We start from the raw sequence: 18,722 nt of genomic DNA on the forward strand, positions 1-18,722 counted from the left end.
CCCAGTGAAACTTGGAATACAGCAAAACCCAGCAGGGTACTTACAGATCACAAATTATAAAAGCCTAACTAAAATAAGCACAGCCTTTCGTTTTCCACTGGTACTGCTTCCAGAGAGAATCTGAGGTCCACCTCCTAGGGCAAAAGAACTGGCCCCTCTGAACCTCTGTGCTGACACTTCAGGGTAACTGGTCAGTGACACCCATGTTTTAGAGATGGCTTTTGACTTTGCCATTCAAAATAAATCTTTCTCTTACACATGCATGTTCTAGAAACCCTTTTCAACTGCATTCTGTGAGAGAATTAAGCCCTCATATCCTATGGGATCCTTTTTATATAATGAAAAACTTGTCTCTTAAGTATATAGTTTTGTATCCTTGGGAAAACTGATGATGTCACATTTTCTCTAAGGTATTTAATTCCCAGAATCCTGGTTGAGGACAGAAGCTCAGTACTTAAGATCATAACTCAGGTAAAAGCCCAAAATTCTATGCCTAATCCAATATGAACTGAAAATACAGATCAACATCTGTGTCTCAGGCTCCATAATGGTCAAGACTGTCACAAATATGAATTACTTAAGGATGACATCATACATTTGAATGTGAAGAAGACTAAAAGTGACTGAATGCCCTTCCAGATTCTGAAGAGAACTCACTATTCCCAGGCCAGAGCATTATTTCATTCTTCTTTGTAGAGCAGAATGTTCTCAAAAGTAATCAATGGTATCACAAAATAACTGCCTTTATTTGTATTCAGAATGTTAAAAGAGATCAATTGTCAAGAAAAATCCATCACAGGAGATATACATACTCCGGTAGCAAGATATTTTAATCCCATTACAAAGAGTATATGAGCAGCTTTACAGTCAAATCAATGCAAGCATCTGTATACAAAACCTGAAACTGGTGTTTCTATCACCAGGAGTACACAAAGTGATGAGTAAAAATTCATGGGAATATCTAGTATACCAAATACTATAGGAGCTTCTCTCAATGAATATTTTTCTTCTGTATAAAATTAACTTTTTGTTGGGGTGAGAGGTGTTAAGGAAACAAAGGAGCTCACTGCTTTAGGAAACCAAACTCTAAAATAGATAGAAAAATCATTTCTATACTGGGAATAATCCTAATTTTTCTAGAAAAATGAAAACCTGTTTTTAAACACGGAGCTTTCCTACTGCAGCTTTCCTACACTGGGCTTACAAATAGGGAACAGAGAAAGATACTTCTTAGCGTCAATTTTATTTGCCCTATTATCTAGCCAAAGAATCACATTCTGCACAAATACATTTAAAGGCTTTTTCCTAACGTTTAAAAGAATGGTAAATGGTCGAACTGTTACTGCTTCAGCCACTCTTGCCTCTCCGCCCATATTTAAAGGGCCAACCTGCCCATCAATAACCCTTTCCAGCCTCTTGTCTCAGAATGACATGACTATAGAACTAAGAAATGACTTAAAAAAAAAAAAAGCAACACAAATTATTTAATAAAAGAAGTACAAATGACCCTGTGAAGAACCAAATGAGGCAAAGATCCTGAAAAGAAAGGGACGCAGGGATAACACAAGTACAAATTATCAACACAGGCAATTCAGACACTTCAGAACTTGTCAGTGCTTGGGTCAAGTTCAAGTGAACAGAGGCGAGATAACCGTAGCTGAGGATCAGGGGACAGGAGGAGCAGGGGCTCTGGGGGTGCAGAGAGGGTGATGTATAAAGTGTACCAGAGCCCATAAGCAGCTGGCTGCAGAGAGCAAAGGCCACCATTCCTAATGGTGTCCGAGAGCTGACTTCACACACTTAGAACATGCAGCTAACACTTACTAAGACATAACGTACAGCTCCCAGATTTATGTAATAAAGCCACAGCCCAGCTACACAGAAGCAGAAGGGACGCTCACCGCACCCCGCCCCTCGACGGCACTCTCCTTCCCTAACAAGCCGCAGCCACCGCTGTCTGTGAGCAGCGAGGGCGCCATCTTTCCCTTGCCCGTCTTACCCCAGTCCAAGACTGAGATGTCTGTTTCAATATGCTTGCTGTGTGACGCTGCCAATCACTCCTGATGACAACACTTTTCATTTTTTCCCATCCCCCTGTTTTAAGACCTAAGCTGGCTCCATCTCCTTTTACCCAAGGCCAACTTCTCAGCTCTTTCTTAGAAGCCTATGCTGTACTGGTTCAAACCAACAAGCAAGTTAATACCATAACCTGAGCAAAGTCCAGGGAAGAGCCTGGGCCAAAAGCTAGAAGCAGGAAACCAGAAGGGAAAGACAGAGAACACTAAGACTCCAGATCAATCTCTCCACAAACCTCACCTAGGGATGTAACATGGTAAGATGGGCTCACTACTATTACGATGTGCACCTTGAAAGCTTGGTGTTCTCACAGAGAATTCATTTCTGCCACTGCGAGACACATGCTCAGGCCTCCAACAGTAAGTGGCTACAAATAACGGTTTTACAAAGTAATAAAGGTAGTAACTGATTTTACTTTGACCAAGACCAGAGAACAGGTATAATTCTCTGTTCTTCCACCCACCCACCCTACTCCTTGGAATACAGGACAGTAGCCCAGTGGTTCTGAAAGCATGGACTTTGGAGCAACAGGAACAACAATACCTGCAAACTCGTCAGAAATTCAACTTTCTTGGGCACTATCCTAAACCTACTGAATCGGAGCAGCTGAGAGTGCACCCAGAAGTATGCGTTTTAACAAGTCTTCTGGGGGATTCTGTTGCTCAAATTTGAGAACCACTGCTTTATTCCTTGCAGTGGGCACTGGAAAGAACTCCAGAAGAATGTGGGCACGGTGAACACTGGAAAAGGCTCTGTTCAGCAGCAGCAGCCTGCTGTGGGTCTGCAACAGAACGACGTGCAACTGATGGTGCGACAGACAAGCCCTTTCCCTGAGCACTGAGCGGGGCGGCGCAGAGGAAAACACACACCGCAGACACGGTTGTAATGACACTAAAAGGCACAGAATGAAGCCCATCTGGCCCAAAAGGAGCCCTGGCAACCTGGGAAAGGCGAGACGCCCCTGCACCACCCGACATCATGTTCCCAGAGCCAGCCAGGAACCACGCGGCATGCAGGAGAGCAAGTCTAAGTCACAGACTACAAAAGGAAAACTATTTCAAAACAACAGATATTTTATTCAAACATTTTTTTAATCCAGAAGACAAGTCATTTTTATAGAGCGACTTTTACAGCACTATTAACTCAGCTCTCACCTCATACAGACCATCCACCTTCTGAACACCATGCATAACAATCTATAAAGTCAACTGTTTTTTATCTACTTCATTAATCGTAACAGTACTATACAGGAAGTTGAAATGGGAATGCAAGAGAATGTGAGACAGGTAAAAAATGTTACCCAAAGTTTCTGGAATGTTCCTTCTCTCTCTAGTTACATCTGAGAGCCTAATAATTGTTCCTTCTTTCCTTTCAGTTTTGAAACGTAATCGTCCAGATTCTTCATCATCATCATCTTCCTCATCTGACTCTTCTTTGATGTCCTTCTGCAGCTCCAAAGTCTCCATGCCTCCCTACATGGCAGACAGACAAAAGAGCAAGGAGGGAAAGTGAGCTCATACTCTTCTGAATTAAATACTGAACAACGGTTACGCATACACGTATGTGTACACACACATAAAAGCTGTTTATAATTAAGACGTAAAAATACAGCACAATGTCCCATTTATAAAGCCATGAGAAACATTAAACTGATCCTAGGAGAAAAAACCTCTAATATTAAAAATTAACGACGTTAGAAAAAACTCAAATTCCTACTCCTAGTTAATACACACAGTCTTATACACTGTAACCACTCATAAGAGAACAAACATGATTTCCAAACACCCGTGCTGGCCTAGACTCTAATTCAGATCTAAACAAAGTTCAGTATGTTAATTAAACTGACCCTAGAGTCCCTGAGCCTGATTTCAGCATAGAAGCCACCTGTGGCTCCCGTTAGATGACAGCACACTCCTTCCCACCAATAGGCCCCACATTTCCTGGCACTCCTGACCCCATCTACTCTGACTTTCAAGGCAGCCAAGTGCTCCGAATCCACTGTTGGGTCGCCTGGCTTCTCTGGTTCTCTCAGCCTGTACAATCTTTCCTGCATCATTTCTCACCCCTTTCTACTTCCTCCCACTGTCCAGGGTTTGTGAGTTACTACCTCTGGTTCAGACTATTAACCACTATTAACCAGAAGACTTTTTTTTTTTTCATTCGCTTCACACCAAAACCAGTTTTCGGTTTGTTTGGTTTTTTTAAATTCATTTATTTATGGCTGTGCTGGGTCATCGTTGCCCTGCACAGGCCTTCTCTAGCTGTGGAGAGCAGGGGCGACCCTTCTGTTGCAGTACACACACTCGTCCTGTTACGGACGTGGGCTCTGGGGCACACGGGCTTCGGCAGTTGCGGCTCGCAGGTCCTGCAGCACAGGCTCAGCAGTTGTGGTACGTGGGCTTAACCGACCAGTAGCAAGTGCTTTGCAATTTGTGTGCCCTGCGTTGGCAGGCGGGTTCTTATCCACTGTGCCACCAGCCGAGTCCTTAAAACCAGTTTTTATCTTATATTTCATTATGTCAGGATTCCTACAAAAATTTTATTTAATCTAGTCCCAAACTAAAATAATTTATCAACAATTCTTACTGTATTAACTCATGTTCCGTCTGACACTGATCACTTTCATCTCATGTTAGATCTTAGTGCCCTATTGTCAGGTAATAAGACAGGTACCTACTGACGGCTAGATTCATTTATGCTTTTTGCAAACTTAAAAACTGCTCCTTTAGTCTCATCCGCTCATAATTCTTACATGTCCTTTACTCTTAACAGAAACAAAAATGAACCACTTTACTAGAAAATGTGCAAGGGAAAGAAAATGATACAATCATTTTGGACTCTTTCCCCAACATTTTCTGCATAAAAAATGCACACATTCATTGCTATAAACCCTACAGTAGAGAATCAATGCCTGAAAATAAAATACTGAATATAAACTATAACTTTTAGCCTAATGATTGCAAAACCACCTTTCAGTATTCTGATACTCAGTATACTGTAGAATTTTAAAGCACCAGAACCTTGGCATTTTGTTGTTTTGCTGGTTTGATACCATTACTTCTATCTGACTGAACATCTGAAACCACAGGAATGACGTGTGAGATGGACCCAGCTATGTGTGTGCTGCACTACACTCACACCGAGCAAAAAGTCAACTCATTTACAAAATACTCTTCTCCACCTCTTAATGCTCCAGAGCAGTGCTTCTCAAATTGAAGGTTTATATTCATCACTGGGAATCCTGCCAAAATGCAGATTCTGATTCTGCAGGTGGGGGTCTAACATTCTGCATTTCCAACAAGCTCCAGGTGAAGCCAACATGCAGGTCCACAGACCACACTTTAAGCAGCAAGGCGAGAGGAGGAAAAGAAATCACTACCGATAAAGCAAAGATTTTATTACAGTAGTCATTTTTAATTCAATCATTAACAATAATTACAGTTCAAACACTTTACAAGCAAGTTTAATGTAAAACATGACAGTACTGAAACTAATAACAGTTTATTCTACACACAGTCTCCATCTAAGAAATCCAAATATAACAAAGACAAGCTGAAAACTGTTTCTCTGAAACAAATACTACAGGCTACCAGAAACACATCAGCAAACAATTCTAGTCTATGACCCAGCATTACCACTGCCAGACACTTACTCAGGGGAAATAAAAACTTATGTTCGTGTAAAAACCTGCAGGGAAAGTATTACAGTTCTATTTTGGATGACCAAAAATAGAAAAACAGTGAATGGATACACAAACTGCTGTACATCCAAACTATGGCATGCTCTTTCAGCAATAAAAGAGGAAGCAACTACACAAAAACTGAGGTGAAGCCACAGAGGCACCATGCCGCAAGTCAAAGGTGCAGTGAGTCACTCCAAGGAGACACACCGCCACACCGCCACACAAAGGGGACACACCACCACACCACCACACAAAGAGGACACACCGCCACACCTCCACACAAAGGGGACACACCGCCACACCTCCACACAAAGGGGACACACCGCCACACCTCCACACAAAGGGGACACACCGCCACACCTCCACACAAAGGGGACACACCGCCAAAGAGGACACACCGCCACACCGCCACACAAAGAGGACACACCACCACACTGCCACACAAAGGGGACACACCGCCACACAAAGGGGACACACTGCCACACCTCCACACAAAGGGGACACACCGCCACACCTCCACACAAAGGGGACACACCGCCATACCTCCACACACACGACACTTGCCAAGAGGCCGAGGATGAGCAATGGAGGGAGGGCCTGACTACAAAAAGGGTGGCACAAGTTCAACTTTTGGAGAGACAGAATATCCTAGGACGCAAACTTCTGGTTCACACTCAGGGTCCAGTTCCACTTGAACTTCATCAAGGATTACACGAGCCCTGAGCTGAACCTGAAACACTGCTGGCTTCAGCTGCCTCAAGTATAGGTCACCTGGCAACAATGACCAAGTTAGACTCACTCTTTCAGCCACTGGTCACTACCTCTTACTCTAAATACTAGGCTCAAAAAAAGGGCATCTTCTTTGGCCATGGACTTAGGATTAACTTACCTATCTGCCATAATGTTGACTTTCTCTGCAGAGAAATACTTATGAATGGAATATTCACATATATTCACAATATTTCATTCACAAGTAAAATTCCACTGAAGGGCAGTGTTGGATACCAATATAAAGATCAAGTTACCCTGATTATATTTTCTAAGAATTTAAATTGTATGTAAATATCTGACTTCATTATATAGACACTGCCAAAAATATTCAAAGGTTTGATTTTTAGCTAATTATCTTAAAAACCTGAAAGATGCATTTGTAATGCTTAACAGAGGATGCATATGAAAATCATCATGAAAGTTCTTTACAAAATAGACAAGTCCACCAAAGTCTTAACATACATACATAATTAGAAACTCTAAGAGGCAGCAAGACCCAGTTTTGTTACATTCTCTAGCTAACTCTGAAATGAACTTGTGATCTCAGTTTCTAAAAGAAAATTCAATATTCCATGCCAAATCTGAAAGGGGTGGGGTGGGAAACTGGGTAGTTCTCTGAAATAGAAAGCTATAGAGAACACTGCTTCTAAAACCTTCCCAAACGTTTTTAGTGCTTACAAAATATTTGATAGAGAACAATTCTATACTATCATATCTATATCATAAATAAAAATCAATTCTAATTCCACCAAGAGCTAAAACTTACAAACTGAAAAGACTAGCAGTTATTAATAAATTGTGCAAAAATTACAAGAGAAGAAAATTACAGACCCATCTCCTTCATGAACACAGGCACAAAATCGCTTATGTTGCCCCATCACTAAGTAGCATCCAACTGTTTGTGACCCATGGACTCTAGCACCCCAGGCTTCTCTGTCCACATGGAATCCCACAAAAAAGGAAAATATGTCATGACCAAGTGAAGGTTTAGACAGAAGCATACGATTGATTTAACATTCAAAAACCAGTCAACTTAACAAATCTCGTTTCAAAAATTCCAAATATATGTACACACACTCTCCTTCTCCAGAGGTGGCACCTAAGTCCCTCTCGCTCACCTTCGTGAACACAGACGGGACTTCGTGAACACAGGTGAGGACTAGACTTAGTAACTTGCTTCTAAAGAACAGAGAACAGAATGTGAAAGACAGAACTTCACGGAATGACGATCTTTACTGGCCAAGGCCACCTCGGCACTTGACCAAGGCGGACACTGCCGGGGAGTCCTGCACACAGCTGCAGGATGGGCTGAGGACGCCTCACCTCCATGGTATTCTTTCCAAAAATCCCATCGCCCCAGTCTAACCATGAGAAAAGCACCAGACAAGGATGGGTTAGAAGACATTCCACGGGACACCTGGGCAGGACACTTCTTTAGACTGTCATGGTTGTGGAACTCAAGGAAAGACCTACAAACTACCGCAGACCAGAGGAGACAGGACAGCAATGTGGTGCCCTGGACTGGGCCCCAGAATAGAAAGAGGACATTAACGGGAAAATCTGCAAAACAGAAGTTAAGTCCGCAATATAGGCAATAGTTTTTAAAGTCCATTTAATGCACGTTAAAAAAACGAGGGATGATACAAGATTATCTCATAGGAACCGAAAAAGCACTGACAAAATTCAACACTCATTTCTGATTAAAAAAAAAAACAAAACTCAGCAAACTAGACACAGAAAAGAACTGCTTCAATCTGACTGAAAAACCTCCAGGTAGCTTATATTACTTACTTGATAAAATACTGAATATTTCACCCCTAACATGAAGAATGAAGCAAAAATAAATGCCTTCAATGTTTCTTTTCTACAGAATACTGGAGGTCAACAAGGCAAAAAGAATGAAATAAAAACACAAGTGAGAACCATTAAACTGTGGTTATTAACTTTCCTATTCTAGACTAGGAAAGACTAATTTAACAGAACTAAGGACACTGCTCGCCTCTGAGAGAAGTCAGGACTGACTAGAAAGAAAACAAGGGGGGATCTCTGGGGATAATGAGGGTAACTTGGATGTGCACATGTATCAGATCCCTGAACTGTATTAAGTGGTTATAACTTTTCCAGAAAAGGGAACTAAGGCAATGGAGTATTAAGTGGCCTGCCCAATGCCAAGAATCAGTAAGTGACTGAAAGGGAAAGTCGCTCAGTCGGGCCTCTCTGTGACCCCATGGCCTACACGGTCCATGGAATTCTCCAGGCCAGAATACTGGAGTGGGCAGCCTTTCCCTTCTCCAGGGGATCTTCCCAACCCAGGAATCGAACCCACGTCTCCCTCATTGCAGGCGGATCCTTTACCAGCTGAGCCACAAGGGAAGCCTGTGGTTATTAGCAGGCAATGTGATTATTAAGATGCTAGTTTTCCCCCAACTGGACTGAAAATACAATGCAGTGTTCAAAAACAATGCCAACCAGATTTTTAATAGATGTTGACAAGTCAATTACAGAATTTATATACAGAATTCAAAGGACTCAGACTGCCAGAACAACCCTGAAAAGGCGCCACAACTGGCGGATTGCACTGCCTGATCTCACGCCACAGCGGCCAAGACAGCGCAGCGCTGGCGACGGGGCAGAGCGGGCTCCAGAAAGAGGCTCGGACGCCACCGGCGCCTGAGCCTCACACAGCACTAAGGGCTCAACGGGGAAGGAAAGCCTTTAGACAAAAAAATGATACAAACACGAGACAGACAAGTGGGAAAACTGAGACTCTCATACATGACTGGTGGGAGTATAAACAGTACAAACACAAGAAAGCCATTTGGCGGTTTCTTACACCATCAAACATACTTCGACCCTGTTTCAGTAGTACCACTTCTACCTAATGCTACAGGGAAAAAAGATATATCCACAAAAACATAAGTACAATAAGCTCTTTTAATTATCCATGATAACAGAAAAACTGAAAACAACCCAAATATTACCTATTATCAAGAGAAAACAAACAAGGTATGTCCATCAAATGGAATGAACTGCTGACTGTGGGCATAAATGACTATTTGGATGAACCTCAAAAACATTATGGTGGCCAAAAGAAGCTAGACACCAGCACACCATCACTGGTCTGTTCAGTTGCTAAGCTCTGTCTGGCTCTTGGCGACCCCGTGGACTGCGCTACGCCAGGCTCCTCTGTCCTCCACTGTCTCCTGATGTCTGCTCACAGTCACACCTACTGAGTCGCCAACGCTAGTTCTAGACTAGCAAAGACTAAATACACAGAACCACAGGCATGGCTCACCTCTGAGAGGAGTCAGGGCTGACTGGAAAGGAACAAGGTAGGGACCTTCAGGGATAATGAGGGTAGCTTGGCTGTACACATCTATCAAATTACTGAACTGTATCAGTCAGTTCAGTTCAGTCACTCAGTCATGTCCGACTCTTTGCGACCCCATGAACTGCAGCACGCTAGGCTTCCCTGTCTATCAGCAACTCCTGGAGTTCACTCAAACTCATGTCCATTGAGTCAGTGATGCCATCCAACCATCTCATCCTCTGTCGCCCCCTTCTCCTCCCACCTTCAATCTTTCCCAGTCAGTTCTTTGCATCAGCTGGCCAAAGTATTGGAGTTTCAGCTTCAGCATCAGTCCTTCCAATGAACACCAAGGACTGATTTCCTTTAGGATGGACTGGTTGGATATCCCTGCTGTACAAGGGACTCGCAAGTCTTCTCCAGCACCACAGTTCAAAAGCATCAATTCTTCGGTGCTCAGCTTTCTTCACAGTCCAACTCTCACATCCATACATGATTACTGGAAAAACCATTGCTTTGACTAGACAGACCTTTGTTGGCAAAGTAATGTCTCTGCTTTTGAATATGCTGTCTAGGTTGGTCATAATTTTTCTTGCAAGGAGCAAGTGTCTTTTAATTTCATGGCTGCAGTCACCATCTTCAGTGATTTTGGAGCCCAAAAAAATAAAGTCTGACACTGTTTCCACTGTTTCCCCATCTATTTGCCATGACATGATGGGACCAGATGTCATGATCTTAGTTTTCTGAATGTTGAGTTTTAAGCCAACTGTTTCACTCTCATCAAGAGGCTCTTTAGTTCTTCACTTTCTGCCATAAGGGTGGTGTCATCTGCATATTTGAGGGTATTGATATTTCTCCCGGCAATCTTGATTCCAGCTTGTGCTTCATCCAGCCCAGCGTTTCTCATGATGTTCTCTGCATATAAGTTAAACAAGCAGGGTGACAATATACAGCCTTGATGTACTCCTTTCCCTATCTGGAACCAGTCTGTTCTTCCGTGTCCGGTTCTAACTGTTGCTTCCTGGCCTGCAGACAAATTTCTCAAGAGGCAGGTGAGGTGGTCTGCTATCTCCACTTCTTAAAGAATTTTCCACAGTTTGTTGTGGTCCACAACAGTCAAAGGCTTTCGCATAGTCAATAAAGCAGAAGTAGATATTTTTCGGGAACTCTTGCTTTTTCGATGATCCAACAGGTGTTCGCAATTTGATTTCTGGTTCCTCTGCCTTTTCTAAATCCAGCTTGAACATCTGGAAGCTCTCAGTTGACGTACTGTTGAAGCCTGGCTTGGAGAATTTTGAGCATTACTTTAATAGTGTGTGAGATGAGTGCAATCGTGCGGTAGTTTGAGCATTCTTTGGCATTGCCTTTCTTTGGGATTGGAATGAAAACAGACCTTTTCCAGTCCTGTGGCCACTGCTGAGTTTCCCAAATTTGCTGGCATATTGAGTGCAGCACTTTCACAGCATCATCTTTTAGGATTTGAAATAGCTCAACTGGAATTCCATCACCTCCACTAGCTTTGTTCGTAGTGATGCTTTCTAAGGCCCACTTGACTTCACATTCCAGGATGTCTGGCTCTAGGCTGGTGATCACACCATCATGGTTATCTGGGTCGTGAAGATCTTGTTTGATCTTCAAGTATACACTGAACTGTATACCTCAGATGTAAATACCACTGCATGTAAATGTTACCACAATTTCTAAAGTATTTCAAATTTAAATGGTACAAAGATGTTATTTAAACTTCTCACCTGTTCCTCTATACAAGCCAAAACTATCAAATAGCAAACCTTTGTAACCACGTTTGAAGACAGAAGCATCGCTGACACTGACAAGACTGTATAATTAGAAAGGCTCAAGAGTTAGTTTTCATAACTAGATCTTTCTAACTTGTTCCAAGTACAGTGATTCTTTTTGTATTAACCAAGAAGGAACATTAGTTAAATAAATGGAGTCACTGAAAATAGACTTTTCAACAGAAATTTCTTTTTAGTTCCATAATTCAGAATCTAGTGTGTACTTAAACATAACTCTGAGAAAGAAGTTATCTGAAAAACTGAAATATGCTTTCCAGTCCATTTTAAGCAACCCAGAGCATGCACACTACAACACAAGGTGAGTGCAACGGTTTGGTTCCACAACACCCTGCAGCTAATCCCCAGAACATGAGTCAAAAGACTAGAAAGACACCAGAACACAGGTGTATGTGGGAAAATAAAACTGCTGTTCTCCCATGAGGACTATGTAATTTATTTATATGTCTAAAAAAGATGGGAGGACAGCCCTCCAAAAGCAAAGCCTACCAAAAGGTACCGAAATAATGTATAACACTCACTCCCAGCACCTACAAAAGTACCACGCATACAAGTTCTCAACAATGATGCTCTAACGGACATTCAGTGATCCCAGTATGAGGAAGAAAACACCACCAAAACACCTGTTGCCAGGACAAAGTCCAGCATATTACCTGCCTCCAAGAAGGACTACTAAAACCTGAGAGCAAAGAGCAATACGAAGAAGTTTCCATCAATACAAAACCAAGCAACACAAACAAGGTAAACAAACCAGCAATCAAGGACAGAGCGTAAGAAAAATGTGTAACTTTTAAAAAAATACTTTGAAATATTTTGTTTAAAACTATGGGACATACATCTTGGAAGACAAACCCAACAATATACCTCTTAAGAGACAGTATAAAAAAGATAAACTATGTAATCTGGCTGAGAGTTTACTCTCTTCTCTATAAAAATGTACATACAGAAAACCACCATTAATATGTTTCAAGTTAGGGTTAATATCAACTAGAAATCACAGGAATTAAACAAATGCATCCCAGTTCTTTGCCTTCCAAATTACCAAGGGTCAAATTTTAACCGCTCAGTATTTCCCTGTTCACAAAAGTTATCTTATTCACAGCAAAGTATTTTACAGTATTTGATGTACAAAATATATAATAATCCCACCATCCAGAGGTGACCACTGTCACCATTTGTCTTGATCCTCCCAGACACGTGTTGAGACACACACACACACACACACACACAGACGTTTATACATGCACAGCATGGAGGACCTAGCAGAGGAACCCCACTAGCTTGCTCTTTTCGTGTCACACATCACAAGTCTCTTTCCATGTCCAAGAGGGCAAGGGCATCCTTTAGGAACGTGTAGCCCCCTGGCCATCATTCATCTAACCCTGCAGAAAAATCCACGCTGGGCCCACTTGTTTTCAAGGCTGCAGACAAACAGCTGGCACGGGTGTCCCTGAGCACATCTTAGGGGCTCTTGGGTAACTTCATTAACCTGGGATTACTGAGCCAAGGCACTTTCAGGCTTCTGACACTGTCACAAACAGGGAAGGGTCTGAAATTTCACCCTTCTTGCAGGCTGCTAAGGTAGGTCTGCCACTGTTTCATGGAGGCTGTGAGAAGGCACGACACTCCTAGTCACAGATGAGGACAATTTACTACTTTTAACAGCAGCAGTGCCGTGTGGGGGCCAGCTCCGTGAGCCCCAATTCCCGGCGGGCTACCAGACAAAGAGGGCAGCTGACCCTGCACAGAGGGAGCTGTGTTGTGGGGGGACCTGAGTTCAGGGCACTGTCATCATGAACAGAAAGCAGGCCCGCCCCTTGCTCCAGAGACAGACACGTCTTTCCTTGAAAAGACAGGAACAAAGGGCGGTCAGTGCTCTGCTCCCCAAACCTGCACAGACATGACAGAGTCGTGGAAGACTATCTCCCATCTCCAAGATAATCCTCCAACAGAATAAACAACACCTGACCAATATATTTATTTTTGCCAATATTAAGACAGGTTAGAATTCACAACTGCCTCAATTTTATTAAATATATTTTATACACTTAGTAATCATCTGTCTTATTTTTGTACTACCTTCTCACATTTTTTGCCCTTCTTTTTACAAATATACAGAACGCACTCAATATGTTAACTTTACTAAATACATTAATTTCTAGTCTTATATGTATATTCTTTCCCCATACTGTCATTTCTCTGAACTTGTTTATACTGTTTTGGGGTATTTGTGTATGATCAAATCATTCTTTTCCTTTATGGCTTAAAAAGGTGTGATACCAAGAACAGTAGAGTAAAACCAAAACAACTTGGCGGGCACCTGTTCCCCGTTCCCTGTGACGTCCTTGATCATGACACTCCCAGCTTTAGCTGAACGTGCTGTGCTGTCACCTACTAAAACGCTGTATTAGCCAGCCTCCTTGGCTGGGAGGCACAGCCATGTGACTAATGCATAATTAACGAGACGTTTATCCAGTGCTGTTGAGAACTCTGGGATGTCTCCTCCAGCGGTGGGCACGGGCCTGTTCAGCCTTGCTGCGATCACTGCCTGGACATGGACCATGGCAAGCACAGAGCCCTGGAACTGCGGGGAAGTCTGAAAGAAGCCTGGGCACCTGGCTGCCTAGTGAGGCCAACACCAGATCTGAAACGCTTTTGGGAATGTTTTTACGTTAGTGAGAAATGAACTTGTACTATTTGGTGAGTTTTCTGTTTCGTAGGTGAGCCTAAAGCTAGCACACTATTATTAAAACATTTTCTTTGAGTACATATAAAATCTGGCATTAATTAATCTCAGATCAATACTGGCATTAAGGTTCAAGGAAGGGGTCTAACTTCTGTCCCAGTGATTAAGCGTTCCTAAGTATTAATATATCTGAGCTATTATCTTATTAATTCATACATGTCACGAGTTCATTTACTTTAAGGGCTGGGATTGATCATTAATGTTCCTCCAAAGACACCTCTCTCTCTCCCTAAATCTCTCTGTTCAGAAGATACTGAAAATGGAAGGAGCGATTACCATTTTTAAATAATAGCCCACTTTTGCTTCAATGTTTTAATGACTACAGCTCAAGAACAAAAGTTTGAAATATCTAAATCTATAAGTCATACCCTCTATCAGTTCCAGAAGGCATTCAAGCTAAAGTGTAACACCGATTAGAATTCTTATTAACTGCTTTACAATAATAATAGTTTATATTTCCAGAGATAATCTAAAGATTAATACCTACAAAACCTTTTCTCACTCTAAAATATACTACAAAGACAGTATGTTGTCACAGTAAGGAGAAGTACTGCCTAGAATACTGAAAGAGTAAGTTACAGGAAAAAAAAAAATCAATGGAATTAATTTTCCAACTACAAAGTATTACAAATTAATGAAGAGGACATGAACTAACTAATGGGCGCTGGATCCCTGTTTCCCTCTCAACTACTCACCCTCAGAATGACCCCCACAGCCACCTCCGTCAGCACCCCCACACACACACCATCCTTTAACGACTTTTTAGCTTGCTCTCAGACATCTTTTGCCAAAATCAGCCTTCCACAAGTCTGACCTAATCGAGGCTCATACTGGCCTTGCACTGGGCAAAGAGTACACAGGATATGGTGCTAAGCACGACACGCATAAATCCGTCTCCCTGGATCTCTGGGCGGGGGCTCATTACTCAGAACAGAGCAGTTCAGTAGGAGAACCACTTCTTAACATTTCCTTTAGCTTTGTCTCGGTTCCTTTGATTACATGTATCTGTCTAAAATTGAAGAATCTGAGCAAAGCGATCTTTCTACTACTTTTCTATCTTTTCTCTTAAGTTTCAAGTATTTCAAAGAGCAAAAGAGAAAGCACAAAAATCAAATTTAGCTTATTGGAGAAGAACAAGGCTGTGTCCCAGAAAGTGTCTGTACACGTCCACACGCTCTGTCAGCCCATGTATCAGGGAAAAGAAAGGGTGGTGCTTTGTACACTGAGTTCATAGAGCACTGCTGTAAGACCTAGTATAAATGACCTGAGCCCGTGAAGCATCATTCTTCATGACCTCTTAGGGAAAAGAGGGGGGAGGTATTAAGAAAAATAACTGAGAAAACACATTAAAAAGAAAACAAAATCTTAAACCAACAAGTTCTAAGACTACAGGATGGCTTTATAGCTTGCATGCTTGGTCCATGGGACAAGTTCTAAGGTTGGAAACAGAACTCAATGGCCTCCACCTCACAGCACACCCCAATCTGTCCCGACAACACGCAGTTCTCCAGACGTGCCTGACAGGTTACCTCTTCCATAAAGCCTCAACACCCCAACCCACCCTCAAGACACACACCCAAACAGAGAGGCCCCAGCGCGTGCTCCTGAGCAGGCCCGAGCCTCCCTCCCGGCAGGTCTTCTGCCTTTCCCTCACTGGAATGGGTGCTCGTCTTCTCTCCCCTATTTTAGACTGCAAGTTCCGTGAGCACCAGAACCAAGCTTCTCAATCATCCGCTTCTTCAATACCTAACACAGCACCTAAATCCAGGGAAGTCTGCAATATTTTCTGAATAATGGTCAAATTTAACTGATGCTAATTAACTTAAGATAATCCCAGTACTTCTTTCAAAGCACTAACATATACTACGCATTTCAAAAGATTCCTACCTACACCCCATAGAACAGCTAAGACATTCTAACACTCAAAGGGCAGACATCTATCTGGAGACCACAGCTCACCAGAAGTCACTGTCCAAAGATTCTTGCAAGCTCAGGGACTTTGGTTTCTGCTTTTTTAGCTACACTCATACTTCAAAGAGGAGCTGTATTAACTTTTCACCAACATTAAAAAGATGCTCTTTTTAAATATGGAAGAAAAAAAAAAAACCCAGCAAACTTTTGGACTCTTTTTAAAAAGATGAACAAATACCTCTTCAGTTTCAGGATCAACCTGGGAATCAGTAATCTCATCTAATTCCTCTTCAGCAACACAGTCTTCCTGCTCTTTCATCCCTTGTTGCCCACAAGCCTGCAAGTACTCTTCATCCTAACAGCCATTAAACAGAAAATAAGTTTTTCTCGTATTGCTTTGGGGCTCGTAAGCACTTTTCCTCTTCATGACTCATGCTGAGCCACGTGAGCACACTTTACTATGACGATTACCAGACCGAGCAGAAAAGCACGAAGCACAGAACTAGAACGGGACCTCCCCGAGCGTTAACGAGAGCAAAGCGCAGCGTGCCCACCTGGTCGATACAGGCAGTGACACGGACTCTGCCTCAACCTCCAAGGACCCCAACACACAGCTCTTCTCAAAATAAACACCGAGGAGATGGAATCTTAAAAAACAAAGCGTGCATGCGCTTGCACAGAGCAGCTCAGCAGCAGTACTGGGGCTGGAATCATGCCCAACTTGAACTATTTTCATAGCAGCAGAAGCCAACATAAGTATGGGCAATTCAATTCAACACAGGAGCTGTATTAAAACTGCATGTTAGTTTCTCCACCAGCCGCTCCTTTGAATTAGAAGGATGACCTCAGGTTCGCATGGAATGTAAGGAGCATGGTAGCAGGCAGACAGCTCTTAAAAGCACAGGGAAGGAAACAGGCAAACTGGCTAGAAACAACTGCAAGCAAAGAAGGGCTCCGACAGGCACGTGCAACCGCTCCCCTCCAGGGGAGTTGAACTTCCCAGTGTCCCTGGCCACCAGCTGAAGTGAGCCATCGGCAGCTGCAAGGCAGCGGGGAGAGCAGACAAGCGGTGGGGCCTGCACAGCTCACCACTTGGGGCCCAGTCTCGACACAAAGCACAGCAGCAGCACATAAGGCATGGACCTCCTGAGGCCCCTCAACTGTCTCTCAAGACCGCCCCTACATACTGCATTTACTTCCCCAAGGAAACTGCTGCCATTCCACCCAAAGTAGCAACCATCACTACCCAAGATTCACTGAGAGCAGGACTGTCAGAGTTCAAAGAAGGCCATAAGAGGCAAGCGAAATTTTCAGTAAACATACAAGGGAGAAGAGTCCACACCACGCAATTTTCACCAGGAAACAAAAATCTGCTATTACACAAATTACCAATCTCAAGTTGTTTTTACAGAACACTGCTTTACAAAATCTCAATCTATGTTAACTTTAAAGGCACTAGGTAAATCCAGTTATGCTTAGAAGTACAAATCACCTAACAAAGTCCAAATATCCTGTGGAATAATAAAGAATTTACATCCCTTCCTAATACAAGAATACAATTTTTTATATCAAATCTCAATTCACTCTGAGGATTAGGACAGCAAAAGTCAAAAAAACTGCTTCTGAGTATGACAGGAAAGAACACTACAGTTTACTATCAACTTTTTAGGTAAGTGTCCCTTCTGGTTGTAACATTCTGCAATATTATAATTCTACTCCCAGTTACAGAATCCCTCCGTCTGGCCTGCGTGAGCTCAAACAGATAGAACACACTCAGGATCAGTAGAGAGTTCAACTCCAGCTCCAGTGTATGAGTCAACATGGCCTAACCAGGACACAAACCACAGTTAAATAAACCATTTAATAAACTAAAACACCTCTGGGACATACAGGGACACAATCGACTCATATGTTCATTAGTCTAATAATGAATAATTAATTAATCTGTGCACCAGTGACAGCCTAAGAAAACAGGAAGAGGCCCTCACTGCAGAGCTGGAGAAGTATTTCACAGCTTAAGTGCGTTTTCCTCTCCCCATGCAAAGAAGTGGCAGTGCCCGTGTCTACCACTGTGATAACTATAAAGAAGAAACCAGTAATCTTAAACAGGGAAGAAAAGAAAGAGCATGATGATAAACCTGGATATCCTGAGGGTGGCTGACACTGCTCCAGAAAGATACTGACCTTTACCTCACCTTTAAACTTTATAATTCTCTATAAAAATATTTAGACGCATTCAGAATTCTTAAGTAAACTTCAAGATTTTTTTAAATTCTGAAAAAATTAATTTTAATGTAGAAAAGTACTGTGACTGTATTGAATTTGCATATTTTTTTTTTCAATACCTGAATCTTACACACAAGATGTCAGATGGTTTAAGCTGGATTTTATACAATGAGGAGCCTAATGTAACCC

The 18,722-nt window shown here is 42.4% G+C and overlaps 1 protein-coding gene across 11 annotated transcripts in view; it reads right to left on the minus strand.

Moving 5' to 3' along the window:
* The window catches only part of RBM33 (RNA binding motif protein 33), a 110,399-nt gene that overhangs the window by 66,016 nt on the left and 25,661 nt on the right, over positions 1 to 18,722 (minus strand). For 9 of the 11 annotated variants that reach the window (XM_027538487.1, XM_027538486.1, XM_027538485.1 and 6 more), the window contains exons 6-7: positions 16,546 to 16,662; positions 3,377 to 3,548 (exon numbers count right to left, since the gene is read on the minus strand). In XM_027538487.1, coding sequence (XP_027394288.1) covers positions 3,377 to 3,548; positions 16,546 to 16,662 — 289 coding nt within the window. The remainder of the gene's footprint in view (positions 1 to 3,376; positions 3,549 to 16,545; positions 16,663 to 18,722) is intronic. The other 2 variants (XM_027538493.1, XM_027538489.1) reach the window with 1 other exon arrangement.

The sequence above is a fragment of the Bos indicus x Bos taurus genome, chromosome 4 (assembly GCF_003369695.1).
Source record: "Bos indicus x Bos taurus breed Angus x Brahman F1 hybrid chromosome 4, Bos_hybrid_MaternalHap_v2.0, whole genome shotgun sequence".
Taxonomy (NCBI): Eukaryota; Metazoa; Chordata; class Mammalia; order Artiodactyla; family Bovidae; genus Bos; species Bos indicus x Bos taurus.